Here is an 18,872-nt window from a genome sequence, read left to right on the forward strand (position 1 = left end):
ATCTATTACCCAGTTATGATATTTTTTTCTTTTAAGTTATTTTGTTCATTGTTGTTCAGTCACTAAGTTGTGTCTGACTCTTTGAAACCCCATGGACTGCAGCACACCAGGCTTCTCTGTCCTACACTAACTCCTGAAAAGTGAAAGTCGCTTAGTTGTGCCCCAATCTGGGACCCCATGGACTACAGTCCATGGAATTCTCCAGGCCAGAATATGGAGTGGGTAGCCTTTCCCTTCTCCAAGTGATTTCCAGGGATCAAACCCAGGTCTTCTGCATTGCAGGTGGATTCTTTGCCATCTGAGCCACAAGGGAAGCCCAATAATACTGGAGTGAGTAGCTCCCTTCTCCAGTGGATCTTCCTGACCCAGGAATCGAACCAGGGTCTCCTGCATTCTAGGTGGATTCTTTACCAACCAAGCTATGAGGGACACTAACTCCTGGAATTTGCTCAAATTCATGTTTATTGAGTAGGTGATGTTACCTAATCATCTCATCCTCTGCCACCCCCTACTCCTTTTGCCTTCAATCTTTCCCAGCATCAAGGTCTTTTCCAATGAGTTGACTCTTCACATCAGGTGGTCAAAGTATTGGAGCTTCAGCATCAGTCCTTCCAACAAATATTCAAAGTTGATTTTCTTTGGTACTGACTGGTTAAATTATTGGTCAGTTTAAATTTTCTTCCATACTCTCACATCTCAAGATCCTCAAGGCCTTCAGCCTAAATTATGTCCTTCCTTCCAGCATCCCTCCATTCTTCTCAATTAGTTCCCAAATGCTCCTCTCAGACAAACTCATGTTTTGAAATACAACTTTCTTCTGATCTCTCCTAGCTCAAACATGAAATCTAAGTTTTTCCCCTTTAGCTCATATATTAAGCTCAAACTCTTATGTCTAGTTCTCAAAAATCTCATTCAATGGTCCCACATTATCTAATCAATATTATTTATTGCTGCTAACAAGTTCTGAAAGATTTCTCATCACCACATGTAAATATGTAGACTATGTCCAAAAATAGATTTTCCACTCCAGTGGGAGGGAGGAAGAAAGAGGATAGAATGTTGACAAATGGAACCTATGAATCCACATATGAAGAATTTTTTAAAGATAATAAAAAAGAAGCATTATCATAACATATATATGCAAAGTCATAGATAGTTGAGTTTTTATTATATGCCCGATATTCAGCTAAGCATGTCTCATAGTAATAACAAATAGCAGAATTTCAAGTAATCTTTATAACAACTTTATGAGTGAAGTCTCATAGTTACCATGTTAAATATGGTAAAAAAAAGTCTGAAAGAATAAGTAATTATCTCAAGATCATACAGTTGTAATAAATAGAAGACTTGGGGTTAAAATTTAGGTCTAACACAGAGGCTAGATTCTCTACTCCCTATCCGATTGTGGAAGGGACCCTGCCTTAACATTTTTAATTGTAAAAAGTATTTTGAAAATTCAAAATGTTGGAAGCCATTGGAGAATATTTATCTCAGTTTTATTCTTTGCCACTGCTATTTTCTGCACCTCAAATGTCCTCACACCTTCTTTAAATATCAAAATACAATCTACAGGCTCAACCTAAGATTCAAACCATCTCCAACACTCTCCCTTATGGCATCCTGGTTTAATATTTTTCTTCACCAAAACACTACAGTACTGGAAAACTTGACCACAAATTTAATAACTTTATTACCACAAATTTAATAACTTAATTTGTTTTTATTGTTTCACTCCTCTTAATTTATAATCTTCATTTATAATCATTTATAAGCAAGGGGGAGGGTACCATTGTATATACTCATCATGTTTCTGAATATTGATTATTTATCTAAAACCAGTAATTTTCTGGAGATATACACATGTGCATTTGTGTGTGTATAGATACATATATATATACACACATATACAGTATTCATATATGTATTATATATATTATATATGTATGTGATCATGTTGTATGTATGATGTATCTATCTCCCAGATAATCTCATTATAAACACAGAAAAAGAAAGAAAATCATCTATATACTTACATATTATATTTCCAGATAATTTTTCAGAATACAAAAAGAAAAAACATAAATCCATACATGGATGTGAATGTGTGATATCTATATTTCTATATCTATATCAGATATTTAGTGGGAGTTTCATGGGAAAATGAGGGGAAATTTTAAGTTGTTTGGATTCCCTATTTTGCTTTTCTCTGAAGACATTTATTGTGAATGCAAAATGGCAAAACTGAACATTAGACTATTAGATAGAATAACTGTAGGCATAGAAAGAAGATAAATTTCAGGAATAAAAAGTGAGCTCTGTAGGACAGCATATATCATACAATGTAAGCACACATAAAAACGGCACTTAAAAGATTGTTTTATTTCCTTTTGTGTGTTTATTCATTTAAACATGGTAAACTAGATTTTTCCAGTTTTAGGACACTCACAATTGATCTTTCTCTGACTTTATTTTCTTTGTTGAAGCAGGGCTATGAGGTTTGAATGATAAACATTGAAAAGAGAAGTCCCACTGAGTTATTATTTTTTTGTTCTATTATAAGTGAATAAAAATAATCTGTTGGGCGGGAGTGGGAGATTCCTATCCTTGACCAGCTGGCTCAAAACACAAATAGAAAAGATAAAATACAAAACAGAGAATGGTAACATAGAAACTGCTTTTGCATTATATATCTCTTATGTATAGGAAATCTATTTTATATATACAGTCTACTTAGTTACTAAATCAATGAGAACAGTAATTTAATGTAAACACTACAACAAATAATTAATGGAACACTCACTTTTTGAAAAAAAATTCAAATAAAAGAGCAGTTTAAACAATTTTTAACTAGACTACCAAAATATTTTTACTATAGCCAGAGAATTAAAAAACTATCTTGTAAGAAAACAAGCTTGTCAATACAGCAGATTGTAAATTACACTTTCAAAGCTCAACTTCTACATACCTTATTTTATTGACTATTAGTTTATAAAGTTTAAATTCAGTATTTAAGGTGGTTTCATCTCCAAACATTGAAAGAATTCCAAAATGCACTTGCTCACCAGTTTTAACTTTGAAGTGTCTATAACCTTCACAATAGCAATGGTTTTCTCTTTCTCCTTCATCATTTTCTTTTCCTTACACTTGCAAACAATAACTGGGAGAGCTGTGCAGAAACTTCTAAGGTGAACTTTGGTTCTTCCTTGGACTTTAAGTCTAATCTGGTCTAGATTGTGATTGACAAAAGCTTGCTTGCTGGTGTTACGCAGTCCTTTCAAGTTCCAACCAAGCACACGGGGTTGTTAATATTTACTCAATCTCTGTCTCTGAAATAGTCTTGAACTATAATAGTTTACTGAGATTGCCAAGTGCCACCGGCATTTACAAAGCTATGATTGAAAAGTACCCATCTATGATAAAATAAATAAGTTACTCTTGAAAGGAAGAGGTGAAATGAAGACCAAAGGGTAGAAGTTATAGAGAGACGAGTTTAAACTCAGAAGCTAACAATTCTTTAGCTGGAATGTGGCAGAGGGTCAGATCAGGCTAAGGTCCCTTCAGATCCTAAGATTTTTACAGTTCTGTGAAATGACTTCCTTCTGAGGGTGCTAGTACCACAGAGTGGGTAAGACTATTGCATCTAGTGTCATACAGGATTGGATTCAAACCCCTACCCTGACATTCACTAACTGTATGAATTTGCGTGAGTTACTGAACTTCTCTAAGCCTCTTTTCTTATTTGTAAAATGCTAATAGGTAATAGTTTCTATCTTATATGTTTGTCGTAGTAATTAAATTTTCATGAAAAGTGTTTTACACAATTCTTCTCCCACAGCAAGTACCCAAGGCATAGTAGCTATCATTACTACTGTTATCCTTATTGCTGCTTATTGCCATTAAAAAAATTTCTAAATGGTAATGCATAATGGAAACAACTTTTAAAAATATTATGTGTGAATGTTAAAATATTTACTTCATGTGCATTTGCTGAGCACCTATCATTTGCTAGGTATTGTACTGGGTGCTGAGAATAAACTAACGAACAGGTCACTCTCTCAGCTTTAGGGACACAGCAGTGAATAAGGCAGACAAAATCACCAACTTCAAGGAGTTCACATTCTAGGGGTGGGAGTAGACAATAAGTGGGTAAATAATATAATAAACCAAATAATTTTTGCAACTCTAATCCTAACCATCAGAGGGAATTAAATAAGATACTGATGTAGGATGTGCAGGGTGGGGTCTTTCTGCTAGGGTTATTGTGGAAGGCCTCTCTGACAAGTTGATGTTGATTAAAGATCTGAGGCATAAAAAGACAGTCATGCAAAGATCTGGGACAAAACCATTCCAAGCCTAAAAAAGGAAGTTCAATAGTCCTAAAATGATAACTTGCATGTCACATTTAGTGAGCAGGAAGAAGGCTATCAAGACCAGAGCCTAAAGTTAAAGGGAAGTGCTGACTATGAAGTGTCTTGGTTATATTCTGAGGATTTCAGGAAGTTAGCAGAATGTTAAGCAAGGAGAAACAGGATCTGATTTTTGCTGTGTGAAGACCATTCTGGCTGCTGTGTGATCCACAGCTGTACAGGGTAGAGAAGTAGCAGAGAAATTCGGTTAGAGTCAGTTTCTGACATTCAAGTAAGAGATGATGATAGCCTGGGAAAGGGTTTCAGTGGAGTAGCTGATAAGTTGTGAGATTCAGGAAATCTTGGGTCCTGATTAGAACAGTATATGATAAATATGGGGATATGGGAGTAAGAGAATGAAGAAGAATGACTTTTTTTGAGGGAGAAGGAAATGGCAACCCACTCCAGTGTTCTGGCCTGGAGAATCCCAGGGACGGGGGAGCCTGGTGGGGTTCCATCTATGGGGTCGCTCAGAGTCGGACACGACTGAAGCAACTTAGCAGCAGCAGCAGCCGTTCTAGATAGGTAGGGAGGGGAACAAAAACTTCTTTTCAGTTATAAGTTTGAGATCTCTGTTGAAAGAACAAAAGATGTTAGGGTAGCAGTAAGACATGTGAATCTAGCATTAGGGGAGAGAGCTAGGCTGGAGAAGGGTTGCAATTACTGATGGAACATATAGGTACATGAGAAAAGAAGATTAAAGTCTGTGCCTAGGAGCACTTTAGCAACTAGAAGTCTACTAGAAAAGAAAGAACCAGCAAGGTGGGTGAAAAGGCAAAAAATATAGTGCCACAGAATCCCAGTTAATACTTCAAGAAGCAGAGTGGTCAACCATGGCAAAGGCCACAAAGAAATCAAGTTTGGTGAGAATGGAGAATTTACTATTGGCTTCAGTATTGGTTAGTTTTAAGAGCTCTTTTGGAATTATAGGGAAACAGCTGTACTGGACAGTAGAGAATGGGAGGTGAGGGAGTGGGATCGGTGAAAACGGAAGCAGAGACATTGGGAGGAAGGCAGTGGAGTCATGAAATGGTGCGGTAGCCAGAAAGGAACCATATTCAAAGGCAATCATTTGATTTGGTTTATTTTTGAGGAATCTTAATAAAGGCAAGTGTAATGCTGCTATTTGTAATCCAATACATCATAATAGACTAATGATATAGGAGAAGCTGCTACTTAAAGAGGAAGTATTTGCGAAGGTAAAAATTAGTGGGATCTAGGACACAAGTAGTTGGACTAACAATTCTATTCAAATAGAAGGGATAGCAGAGAAAATCAAAACAGATACTGGTGGTTTTGTAGAATTTGTGATACAAAGCTAACAAGTAAGTCCTAATCTGATTGCATATGTTTTCTCTCTGAAATATGTTGTGATAGAGAAATCAGCTAGAATATGGAGAATGGTGGAGATTTGAGAAGAGAAAGTATATTAATGTTGTCTCATTTAATGAGAACTTTAACCAAGGAATAGCTGTAGTATTGTCTCGTAGTAGTGAAAGCCCCTATGAAATTTTTGTGATGCATTGCAGGTGAGTACTATGTGCAATGTAGTGAAATTTTATCCATTCAGCTGCTCAGGTAAAGATGTGGAATAAGATGAAAAATAAGTTTAGTCAGGGTTGGGCTTTTGTTAGGGAAAGAAAATGAAGAAAAATGGGGATATGTTAAGAGTATTTGCAAAATAAATGTTTATAGTGCTTAACCAAGCATAGGTTAAGGAAGAAATTTTCAAAATGTCATGAGTGGAAAATAATAGCTATTGAAAAGTGTGATAGAGTCAATTAACTTGGAGTCTCCACAAGCTTGAACAATTGTTGAAGTAAGAAATTAGACTAGGAACACTGAAAAAAAAAATGGAACATAATGGTCAAAAAAAAAATGAAAGAAAAATGCTATAGAATAGAAAAATACATAATGAGATCTGAGATATCATCATGTGAAGGATGGCTGGAGAGTGAGGAGAGAAATACCATTGACCCCAAGAAGACTGAGAAACTGAGAGGTTTGGTGTTGATGAAAGCACAGCTGATTTGGCTGAATGTGTCTTGCACTTTGGGTCTTTTCAGTCCAATTTACACAATTGTTGCAGTAAGAACTAATTGGCAAATAGCTAGCTCTCTTATTTAAATAGAAATTAAGAGGTAACTTCTCCTTAACTATTCTGAGTCTAGTCACTAATTGCACAATATTCATTTCTGTGTCAGAAATACTTGGACTAAGTTCAACTGAAAACACTGAACTCGTCCATTCAATCTGGGGAAGCCTGAAGGGCCACCACAAGTGGTCCAAGCTACCCCAGAGCCGCTTCCAAGCTTCCAACCAACAGAAATCAGAACATGAGTTAACATGGGTTAGTTAATCTTACTCTATGCAGTGGCCCCGGGATAAATCTTAGCTAAGGGACACCCAAGATTTTCTGTTTAAATCACAGCCAAAGAACTCCAAAGTGACTAATAGCAGTCAACAGAGTGCCCCAGTTGTTGTCTAGTCACCAAGTTGTGTCTGATTCTTTTGAGACCCCGTGGACTGCAACCTGCCATGTTCCTCTGTCCTTGGAATTTTTCATGCAAGAATACTGGAGGGAATTCCCATTTCCTTCTCTAGGGGATCTGACTGATCCAAGGATCGAACCCCAGTCTCCTGCCTTGCAAGCATATTCTTTACCATCCGAGCTACCAGGGAATCCTTGATTGCCCCCTTGGACTCTGCAGTCTCTATGACAATTAGAGATTATTTGTAAAATAGTTGGCAATGTGCCTGTGGTATAGTAGGTGAGACATTAAGAGTAATTATTTTTTAATAATAATTATTATTGAATTATGGCAACAATTCCTATACTCCTAGTTTTCAGTCTTAATCTAGATAATTTCTTTTGGCTGCTGGGGCTGCTAAGTCACTCTAGGGTGGGCCCAAGACCCAGAAAAATTGTCTGAGAGATAGAAAAGTGACAAAAATTGCTCCAAAAAGAATTATCTCAGAGATTTAACTAGAACTAAAGAAAAAAGGAGCTCTCCTCTTAAGTTTTTAAGTCTGACTGAATGTATCAGTGTACATTTGGTTATGACAATCATAAAATCCTGACACAATTAGCTTACAAAATAAAGGAAAAAAATCTTAGATGATGTGTGCAATCCATAGGTAAAGAATTCTCCAGGGTCATATAAGCAGTATTTATTTGCATTCGTCTTTGATTTTCCTCTCTGTACCTTTTGTTTTTCCTCAGTTTATTTACCTCCTGGGCAATCAAATGACCACATAAATCACACTGTCTTACAACATCATAGAGAGACAAAACCTTCTCTTTGGTGGGTCTCCTTTAAAGACTGAAGTAAGTTCCTAGAAGACTCCAGTAACCTGCTAAACCTTCAGAACTGCAACACAAGCTCATTCTTAAAACAATCCCTGGCTAAGGAAACGGGGCCACCAGGGTTGGCTTAAATTAATCAGAAACTTCCTCTTCCTTGTCAAAGAGTGGATGTCTAAAAAAAACAGCTGGGTTAGCAAGGACAAACTGTGTGCATGGCTAGGAATAAGCTGGGAGATTGTCTGTTCAATAGCTGAGAATAAAGCCAGTATAGAACAAAGGCAAACTTATAGAGGGATGTTCGCAGGCAATATTACTTAGGAATTTATGGATGAGATGAGCCAACAAATTCCTTTCATACTTACACCCCATATAAGCCAAGTTCTATCATCTAAAACCAAAAGTTCACTGGCTAAAATGCTTACTCAAAGCATTCCTCTGAATCTAACAGGTCTTTATTTTTACCCACATGAACTATAAAAACCCTTCAGAATTTCCTATCTCTGTTCTACCAGCTATTCTTATACATTCTCTTTTTTCTCACTTCTTGCCTTTTCTTATGTTGTTCTCTTTTCTTGCTACTTTGCTGCCTTTATGTCTACCTCTTAAAATCTTAACTTTCTTCCATAACTCTATTTCAAATGTCATCTTTTCCTAAAGTATTTCAGAAATGTCTCAATTTAGCAAGGTTTCTGCTTCACTCAAACTCCAGGGCAACTCTCTGACTAGCATTAAATATATATACATATGTGTGTGTGTGTGTGTCATCTACTAGGATTTAATATAAAAACAGCATTGGCAATAAATATTTTTAAAGATTCTCATAACACAGAAGAAAGTAAAGAAAAATTAAGTGACTTACACCATATCTAGATGACACCTTGGCTTAACATTGAGACCCATATTCTTTCCCTCACTGTCCCTCCAGTGGGCCTCACCTCACTGACTCACTATCATGTGGTCTCTTAAATAGTGTCTCACTCAACTTTTAGTTTCCTATAGCACATGTATGATGCTTTGCATACAACAAGAATCGAATAATTTTTTGGGTAATTGAACTGCATGGTTTTATTTCTTGTTTCTCGATTTATCAATAATTGTCGCTTGGCCAACAGCAGACACTTCCTTATATGAATACACACAGGACAGTAGTGTCTATCTTTTTAGAAGTACATTCTGTAGGCTGCGCTGTGCTGTGCTAAGTCACTTCAGTCACGTCCAGCTCTTCGCGACCTTAGGGACTGTGGCCCACCAGGCTCCTGCCCACGGGATTCTCCAGGCAGAAATCCTGGAGTGGCTTCTTATGCCCTGCTCTAGGGTAGCTTTCCAACCCAGGGATCAAACCCCTGTCTCCTGCATTAGTAGGTGGATTCTTTACCACTGTGCCACCTGGGAAGCCCTCATTCTGTTTACAAAAAACAGATTCCCAATCGACATTGTCACCAGTTTGCGCTGAATTAGCAATCTATGCAACCACTACAAAACAAGTAAGACAATTTGATGAAGAAAATGTTTCAGCATACGATTTCAATGAAATAAGTACCACGTACAAGGAAGAGAAGATTGAAATAAATTAGTATCATCTCCTCAAACCCAAAAGTCAAATAATGGTTGAGAAAATAGTAACCTTATGCTGTGGGATTAGATGGAGAAAATTAGTATAAATAACATATTTATGTAGAGAATTAGTCAAAATTGTTGTAAATATACTTCCTGAAATCTGAAGACAGAAGAGGTAAAAAGAATTGTCACTTCATTCAAACAAACAAACAAAAAACTCACAAAAAAATAAACTTTTCAATTAAAAAAACTATATTTTTAACCTCATTTGATCTTTGTCTGATAATACTGGAGGTAGTGACTTGTTATAAAGTGGAAGTCCTTTGTACCAGAGAAATGGAGGAAAGATATAATTCTTTCTTGTAGTCTATTTGGGAATTAATAAATAGAAGAGGGATGCTTTCTCCAAACTTTTCTTGAAGTTTTAGCTTTAAAATGTCTGTTATTAACAACACAACTCAGCCCATTGATTTACTGATGAACAGTATCTACAGTACACAATACAGTCAGAATTCACTTTTTTTAAATGAAATGTTTAAAGTAACAAATCAAAATCTTTCACATTTTTTCTCATTTTCTAAAAGCTCTAAAATCATAAATAAACCACCAACAACCCTTCAAAATGTGTAAAAAGAGCCTGTACACCACTTACAGATTCTAGAGATTAATAAATGAACAATGAGAAGGCAACAGCAATCAAAGAAATATTATCTTATCTCTTCCCTGCTTATTATTCCAGGAATTTGTGATTTCAACACAGAAGTCTGTCTAAATGCCTTAAAGTAGTGTGAGGCCTCTTCTACCTTTCTTCACTTCATCTTTAACCTTTGATTTTTGGCTCAAAAATAAAGTTATATTATGTTATAAATTTTTCCTTTCTCTATAAGGTATAGAGCCTTTGAATCTGGTAGCTGTTAATAATGGTAAAATAGTTAACAGTTAGCCTTGAACTTATGAGGGTATTATGATATGTTGTGCTCCAAATGGGAAATCTGAAGATTTCACAGCAAATGCTATATCAGATAAGATATGTAATTAGATGGACGTTTATAGAGATTAGGTAGATAAGTAGGTAGTAGATAGATAGATAGAATAGTACAAGCCCTATAAAATTATGCATTTTTTCCTGCACCAATAACTATTTTTTAAATGTTTATCTATTCTGTACCAGTTTCAAAAGTGCAGAAGAAAACACCATTTACTAATCAAATGAAATTTCTTTTTTTGTCATCAGGTGCTATTATTGATTTTAATCTCACTGACCTCCTCAGGTCTGGAAACACTTACTGTTCTTTGCATTAGCAGAGGAGAATCTGTTCCTTCCTCTTTAAAACTTGGGTCCATACCGATTATATCCTCAATAACGTCCTCCATCTAGCAAAATATAATGCATTTAGAATATTGTGCATAATGATAAAAGTTGCTCTTCAGTCTGAATTCGAAGAGAAGGATTTTAGCAATCTTTAAAAGTAATTTTTAGAATATTTAAATTAAAGTTATATGTGTATCAAAATGCAGAATATTTTAGAATTTGAAGTAACCCTGTGTTGCTTTTCCTTACATTCACTTCCACCTACCGGCTGGTGATGACTAGGCAAATCACCCTTGGCTACGCCAGTGTCTGCGTAAACACAGTAGTTATCATGAATACCTTGAGCCAGAGCTTATATACTTCATTTGTAGAGAGATGACCACCTACAAATTTTATTTTTCTTTTAAAATATTTTGACAGCATCTTATAGGTGGATATTCAAACTTCATCCAATTAGTCCACATGAATAGAAACTACATGGAAACGTATTATCCAACTTTCTCATTTATCTTCACAATGACAATATGAAGTATATACTATCATTGTCTCCACTGTATACACGAGGAAAGAAATTCAGTAACCTGTTTCAGATTATATAGCTAAAGAGTGACAAAGGCAGAATTGAAATCTAGAAATCTGATTCTACAGTCCAAACATAAATCAGTTTTTCACTTCCTTTCTCAACTCCTTTCTAAAACAACCTTCCTTTTCTTCTGTACTTCAGCTGGAGGGAATATTAAAGCTTATATTTTTAAAAACACGATCACTTTCTCTCTCACTGTCTCTATCCCCCTACAGCTCTAGCTCTCCTCTCGGCCATTATATTTATTATCTTTAGTGAAATTTTAAAATATAATGTAGGTGCAGATAGTAAGCATGCAGAATTTATGTAACTGTAATACTCTAAATTTCCCATGACATGTGCAGCAACAACTAGGAATAAACTTTGGGAGATATAAAAAATATTTTATGATTTTGTTAATGCTATCCTCTAAACAAGAATTTTGAGGACCCTAAGGTCCTCAAATCAAATGTTCACAAACATCTACTAAGATACTCCCAAAGATGATATGCCAAAAAATTGGAATATTATTTATATATTTATTTAATAAATATTTATTAAACAATATTTACCTCAAGACCTTGGTTTAGTACATGCTATAAAAGCAAAGAGCACAAAGAGTCTGCCTTCATAGAACTCAAACTACTGCAGAAACCGACAAGGAACAGCTTATAACAAACAGTGGTATGAAGAAATTAAAGCAGGTTAGGAATAGAACTTGTTAAGAGTGAATGTTATTATATGAATGAGGCAAGGATTTACTGATATTTGAACAAAGACAAGAATAACATGAGGAAATGGTAGTACTTTGAAAGAAAGCATAAAAGATGACCTAAAGGTAGAAACAAGCTCATGTCTTTGAGGAAAAGTGAGGGGCCAAGGGAAATAGAAAAGAGTGAGCAAGAGGAAGATAGCGTTGAGATAAAGAGGAAACGTAGGTAAGGAATTTACATTGTAGAATCCTGTGGGCCAGTAGAGTCCAGCAGAAATTTCTGCAACAGTGGGAATGTCCTATGTCTGCACTGCCCAATACAGTAGCAAATACATATGGCCATGAGCACTCGAAATGTGGCCAACGGTACTAAGGAACTGAAGTTTTAATTTTATTCAATTTTTAAAGACTGCATTGAATTTGAATTAACTTCAAAAACAAACAAACAAACAAGAAAAAAGCACCTGTCCATTGGGCACCATACCAGAGTGCAACTCTAGGCCCTATTTTGAACTTTAGATGTTCCATGTGTACTGAGTGATCTTTAAAGTATCTAGGAAAATAAATATGCATACTTTGTTTCCTTTGGTTAGCCTACTCTCTGAAAGTTTTCAAGTGTATTTTTGATTGTTACCAACCTCAAATTTCAATTTTATGTTATTTTTCTTATTAATATTCCAGCATTAAATGGACAACAAATGTGTATTGAACAGATGTGAAAAAGACCTGAGGAAAGAAGGATGCTAAACATAATTCATGGTATATGGTTTACTTTGGAGTACTTATAGTTTCACTAAAAATTACTCAAATAATGTATCCCTTTCTTTCTGGAAGATTACAATATAAATGATCCAGTCTCTTATACCAATGGGGCTTCCCAGGTGGCTCTAGTGGTTAAAAAAAAAAAAAAGAAGACGAACCCTGCTGTGAATGCAGGAGATGTAAGAGATGTGGGTTCAATCCCTGGGTCAGGAAGATCCCCTGTAGGAGGGCATGGCAACCTTGCCTCCATGGCACTTCCTGCCTGGAGAATCCCATGGACAGAGGGGCCTGGTGGGCTACAGTCCATAGGTCACAAACTGTTGGACACAACTGAAGTGACTTAGCATACATGCATGCTTACATCTATAATTTTTCCTCTTGTCTATAAACATTCTCATTTATTCTATTCTAGATAGAAACCCTTCTTTTGTACATGTCAAAGTTCATCTTTCTTGGAGACTCTGCTTTTGCCTTTAATAACACCTTTATTCTTCATTTCTGTCATCCACCAACATGACTATCATTTCACCTAATGATGCTGGCTTATTGGAGATGCTGGCTTTTTTATTATCCTAAATTGACTTTAATCCAAAGCATTGTTTCACAGCTTCCAGGAATCTTCATAACTAATCACCTTGGAATCCAATTGTTATTTTAAGAAAGGCAACAAACACAACATTTTTTTATCAGATGAAACAGAGTTAACATTTAGACATAAGAAATCAGCAAAATAAGCATCATAAAAGTAATAAATGAAGATGATAAAATACAAAGGAACCACACAATATTATGACTAAAGTAGAAATGGTGATAATAGGCATGAAAAGAATGAGACTCAAGGACAAAGGAAGAGATTTATAAGATTTGAAAGATTAAAAGTAAAGGTCTACAAAAGACTAAGAATTAAGCTTTTCAACAATTCTGGGAGCAAGAAGACAGCAGGATAACATTTGATAAAGACTTTTAACCTAGACATTTATAACCAATAAAATATTCTTTAAATATGTGCATAAAATAAAATTTTTCTTAGACATGAAAACTCAGAACTTTTAGAGCAAAAAAACCTTTGGAAAGCACTCTTTTAGAAAGTACACTAGTCATATAATAAACTATGGAATCACTACAAATTATGAGTGCTCATCATGTGCAACTCTTTGTGACCCCATGGACTGTAGTCCACCCAGCTCCTGTCCATGGGATTATCCAGACGAGAATACTGGAGTGGGTGGCCATTTCCTCCTCAAGGGACTTTCCCAAGCCAGGATTCAAACCCACATCTCTTGTGTCTCCTGCATTGGCAGACGGATCCTTTATGACTGAGCCACCTGGGAAGCCCACGTAACAGTAAAATGTTTTTGGTCTAAATAAGAAGAATGTGTGTATGTGTATACATATTAATATTTGAATATGTAAATTTATTCTAAAAATATCAATTCAGAAAGATAGATGAGAAGAAGGAGATAAGATCAAACTCAGGGAGCTGTTTAGCTATAGATATAACACAGATATTGCTAACCAGTGATACAGATAAAGAAAAAAATGTAACTATGTGTCTTAAATTAGGAGTAACAAAAAAATAAAGAAATTAAACCTTAGCCAATGGAGGATAGAAAAAAGATTGCAAATAAGGGAACAGAAAACATAGTAAATAAAAATGTGAAAAAAGATAACAATTAAATGCTAATGGTAAAGTAACTATAAGAATGTAAATGACAGCATGAAAAGGAAAAAAGATATGACACCAGAAGATGAGTCCCCCAGGTAGGAATGTGCCCAATAAAGTATGGGGGAAGAGCAGAGGACAATTACTAAAAGCTCCAGAAAAATAAAGTGGCTGGGCCAAAGCAGAAATAATGCTCAGTCGTGGATGTGTCTGTTGATGAAAGCAAAGTCTGATTCTGTAAAGAACAATATTGCATAAGAACCTGGCATGCTAGGTCCATGAATCAAGGTAAATTGGACATTGTCAAGTAGGAGATGGCAAGAGTAAACATCGACATCCAGGAATTTGTGAACTAAAATGGATGGGAATGGGCAAATTTGATTCAGATGACCATTACATCTACTATCATGGGCAAGAATCCCTTAGAAGAAATGGAGTAGCCCTCATAGACAACAAAAAAGCCCAAAATGTAGTACTCTGGGCAACCTCAAAAACAACGGAGTGATCTTGGTTTCTTTCCAAGGCAAACCATTCAGTATCACAGTAACCCAAGTCTATGCCTCAATAATTGATGCCAAAGAAGTTGAAGTTGACCAATTCTTTGAAGCCCTACAACACCTTCTAGAACTTAGACCAAAAAAAGATGTCCTTTTCATCATAGGGGGTTGGAATGCAACAGTAGGAAGTTGAGAGATACCAGGAATAACAGGCAAATTTGGACTTGGAGTACAAAATGCAGCAGGGCAAAAGTTAACAGAGTTTTGTCAAGAACACATGCTTGTCATAGCAAACACCCTTTTCCAACATCACCAGATAGTCAATACCAAAATTAGATTGATTATGAAATTTGTAGCCAAACATGCAGAAGCTCTAAAAGAAAGTCAGCAAAAGCAAGACCTAGAGCTGACTGTGGTTCAGATAATGAACTTCTTAATGCAAAATTCAGGCTTAAATTGAAGAAAGTAGGGAAAACCACTAGGCCATTCAGGTATGACCTAAATCATTTCCCTTATGATTATACAATGGAGGTGACAATTAGATTCAAGGGATTAGATCTGGTAGAAAGAGTGCCTGAAGAACTATGGATGGAAGTTTGTAACGTTGTACAAAAGCAGTGACCAAAAGTAACCAAAAGAAAAAGAAATGCAAGAAGGAAAAATGGTAGTCTTAGGAGGATTTATAAATAACTGAGGAAAGAAAAGAAGCAAAAAGCAAGGGAGAAAGGAAAAGATATGCTCAAGTGAATTAATTCCAGAAAATAGCAAGGAAAGATAAGAAGACTTTCTTAATGAACAATGCAAAGAAATAGAGGAAAACAATAGAAGGGGAAAGACTAGAAATTCTTCAAGAAACTTGGAGATATCAAGGAAACATTTCATTCAAAGATATTTCAAGGATAAACACTTCATTCAATAAAGGACAGAAATGGTAAGGACCTAAAAGAAGCTGAAGATATTAATAAGAGGTGACAAGAATACACAGAAGAATTATACAAAAAAAGGTCTTAATTACCCAGATAACCATGATGCTGTGGTCATTCACCTAGAGCCAGACATCCTGGAGTGTGAAGTAAAGTGGGCCTTAGGAAGCATTATTATGAACAAAGCTAGTGGAGATGACAGAATGCTAGTTGAACTATTCCAAATCCTAAAAGATGATGCTGTTAAAGTGCTGCACTCATGGGTCAGCAAATTTGGAAAACTCGGCAATGGTCATAAACTGGAAAATAGGTTTCATTCCAATTCCAAAGAAGGCAAATGTCAAAAAATGTTCAAACTACCATAAAATTGCACTCATTTCACATGCTAGCAAAGTTATGCTCAAAACTCTTCAAGTTAGACTTCAGCAGTACATGAACCAAGAACTTCCAGATGTACAAGCTGGGTTTTGAAGAGGCAGAGGAGCCAGAGATCAAATGGCCAACATTCATTGGATCATGGAGAGAGCAAGGGAGTTTCTGAGAAACATCAACTTTTCCTTTATTGAATACACTAAAGCTTTTGACTGTGTAGATCATAACAAACTGTGGAAAATTTTTAAAGAAATGGATGTACCAGATCACCTCACTTGTCTCCTGAGAAACTGAGACATCTATAAATGGGTCAAGAAGCAACAGTTAGAACCAGACATGGAAGAACTGACTGGTTCAAAACTGAAAAGGGTACAAAAAGGCTGTATATTGTCACCCTGCTTATTTAACTTATATGCAAAATGCCAGGCTGGATGAATCATAAGCTAGAATCAAGATTGCTGGGAGAAATATCAATAGTCTCAGATATGCAGATGATACCACTTAATGGCAAGAAGTGAAGAGGGACTAAAGAGCCTCTTGATGAGGGTGAAAGAGGAGAGTGAAAAAGCTGGCTTACAACTCAACATTCAAAAAAGTGAAGATCATTGCATCAAGAGTCATCACTTCATGGCAAACTGATGGGGAAAAAGTGGAAACAGTGTCAGAGTTTATTTTGGGGGGTTCTAAAACCAATGCAGATGGTGACTGCAGCTATGAAATTAAAAGACAGCTGTTCCTTGGAAGGAAAGCTATGACAAACCTAGACAGCATATTAAAAAGCAAAGACATCACATTGCTGACAAAGTGATAGTCAGAACTATGGTTTTTCTAGTATTCATGTACAGATGTAAGAGTTGGACGATAAAGAAGGCAAAACACTGAAGAATTGATGCTTTCAAATTGTAAGTGCTGGAGAAGACTCAAGAGTCTCTTGGACTGCAAAGAGATCAAACCAGTCAAACTTAAAGGTTATCAACCCTATAGAGAAATGTCTGTTTAGATCTTTGGCCCATTTTTGATTGGGTTATTTATTTTTCTGGAATTGAGCTGCAGGACTTACTTGTATATTTTTTGAGATTAATCCTTTGTCTGTTTCTTCATTTGCTATTATTTTCTCCTATTCTGAAGGCTGTCTTTTCACCTTGCTTATAGTTTCCTTTGTTGTGCAAAAGCTTTTAAGTTTAATTAGGTCCCATTTGTTTATTTTTACTTTTGTTTCCAATATTCTGAGAGGTGGGTCATAGAGGATCTTGCTGTGATTTATGTAGGAAAGTGTTTTGCCTATGTTCTTCTTTAAGAGTTTTATAGTTTCTGGTCTTACATTTAGATCTTTAATTCATTTTGAGTTTATTTTTGTATATGGTGTTAGAGAGTGCTCTAGTTTCATTCTTTTACAAGTGGTTGACCAGTTTTCCCAGCACCACTTGCTAAAGAGGTTGTTTTTTTTCCATTGTATATCCTTGCCTCCTTTGTCGAAGATAAGGTGTCCATAGGTACGTGGATTTATCTCTGGGCTTTCTATTTTGTTCCATTGATCTATATTTCTGTCCAAAGAAGACATACAGATGGTTAACAAACACATGAAAAGATGCTCAACATCACTCACTATCAGAGAAATGCAAATCAAAACCACAATGAGGTACCATTACACGCCAGTCAGGATGGCTGCTATCCAAAAGTCTACAAGCAATAAATGCTGGAGAGGGTGTGGAGAAAAGGGAACCCTCTTACACTGTTGGTGGGAATGCAAACTAGTACAGCTGCTATGGAGAACAGTGTGGAGATTCCTTAAAAAACTGGAAATAGAACTGCCATATGACCCAGCAATCCCACTCCTGGGCATGCACACTGAGGAATCCAGATCGGAAAGGGACACGTGCACCCCAGTGTTCATCGCAGCACTGTTTATAATAGCCAGGACATGGAAGCAACCTAGATGCCCATCAGCAGATGAATGGATAAGGAAGCTATGGTACATATACACAGTGGAATATTACTCAGCCATTAAAAAGAATTCATTTGAATCAGTTCTAATGAGATGGATGAAACTGGAGCCCATTATACAGAGTGAAGTAAGCCAGAAAGATAAAGACCAATACAGTATTCTAATGCATATATATGGAATTTAAAAAGATGGTAACGATAACCCTATATGCAAAACAGAAAAAGAGACACAGATGTACAGAACAGACTTTGGGACTCTGTGGGAGAAGGTGAGGGTGGGATGTTCTGAGAGAACAGCATTGAAACAAGTATACTATCAAGGGTGAAACAGATCACCAGCCCATGTTGGATGCATGACACAAGTGCTCAGGGCTGGTGCCCTGGGAAGACCCAGAGGGATGGGATGGAGAGAGACATGGGAGTGGGGATTGGGATGGGGAACACATGTAAATCCATGGCTGATTCATGTCAATGTATGGCAAAAATCACTACAATATTGTAAAGTAATTAGCCTCCAACTAATAAAAATAAATGAAAAAAAAAAGTTACAACATCAACAAGGAGATGCTCACCAACAAGAATACTCCAGTATGGGGTGATGATCCTATAAATAAAAGTTATATTGTGATGCAGTAAAAGCTGTAAATAGGGTAGATTCAGATATAGCTAGTATTGATTTAACTTAACATCAAGCAGTGCTGTGTTTTACAAGTATTAATTCATTTAATTTTCAAAACCCAACAAGAAGTTACTATTATAAGCATCATTTTACAGATGGGAACCTGAAATGAAAGATTACATAACTCTCCAACAATCAGTCAGCAAGGATCAGAGATAGAATTTGAGTTAAGCGAT

At 36.1% G+C, this 18,872-nt stretch overlaps 1 protein-coding gene across 13 annotated transcripts in view; it reads right to left on the reverse strand.

Moving 5' to 3' along the window:
* The window catches only part of TFEC (transcription factor EC), a 224,327-nt gene that overhangs the window by 40,644 nt on the left and 164,811 nt on the right, over nucleotides 1–18,872 (reverse strand). For 11 of the 13 annotated variants that reach the window (XM_070468644.1, XM_070468660.1, XM_070468621.1 and 8 more), the window contains one exon: nucleotides 10,558–10,644. The exons of 1 other annotated variant lie outside the window; for it this stretch is intronic. In XM_070468644.1, coding sequence (XP_070324745.1) covers nucleotides 10,558–10,644 — 87 coding nt within the window. Of the gene's footprint in view, nucleotides 1–3,062; nucleotides 3,183–10,557; nucleotides 10,645–18,872 lie in introns of those variants that run through there. One more of the 13 variants, XM_070468688.1, reaches the window with a different exon arrangement.

This window comes from Odocoileus virginianus, chromosome 1 (genome assembly GCF_023699985.2).
Source record: "Odocoileus virginianus isolate 20LAN1187 ecotype Illinois chromosome 1, Ovbor_1.2, whole genome shotgun sequence".
In the NCBI taxonomy this organism is placed as follows: Eukaryota; Metazoa; Chordata; class Mammalia; order Artiodactyla; family Cervidae; genus Odocoileus; species Odocoileus virginianus.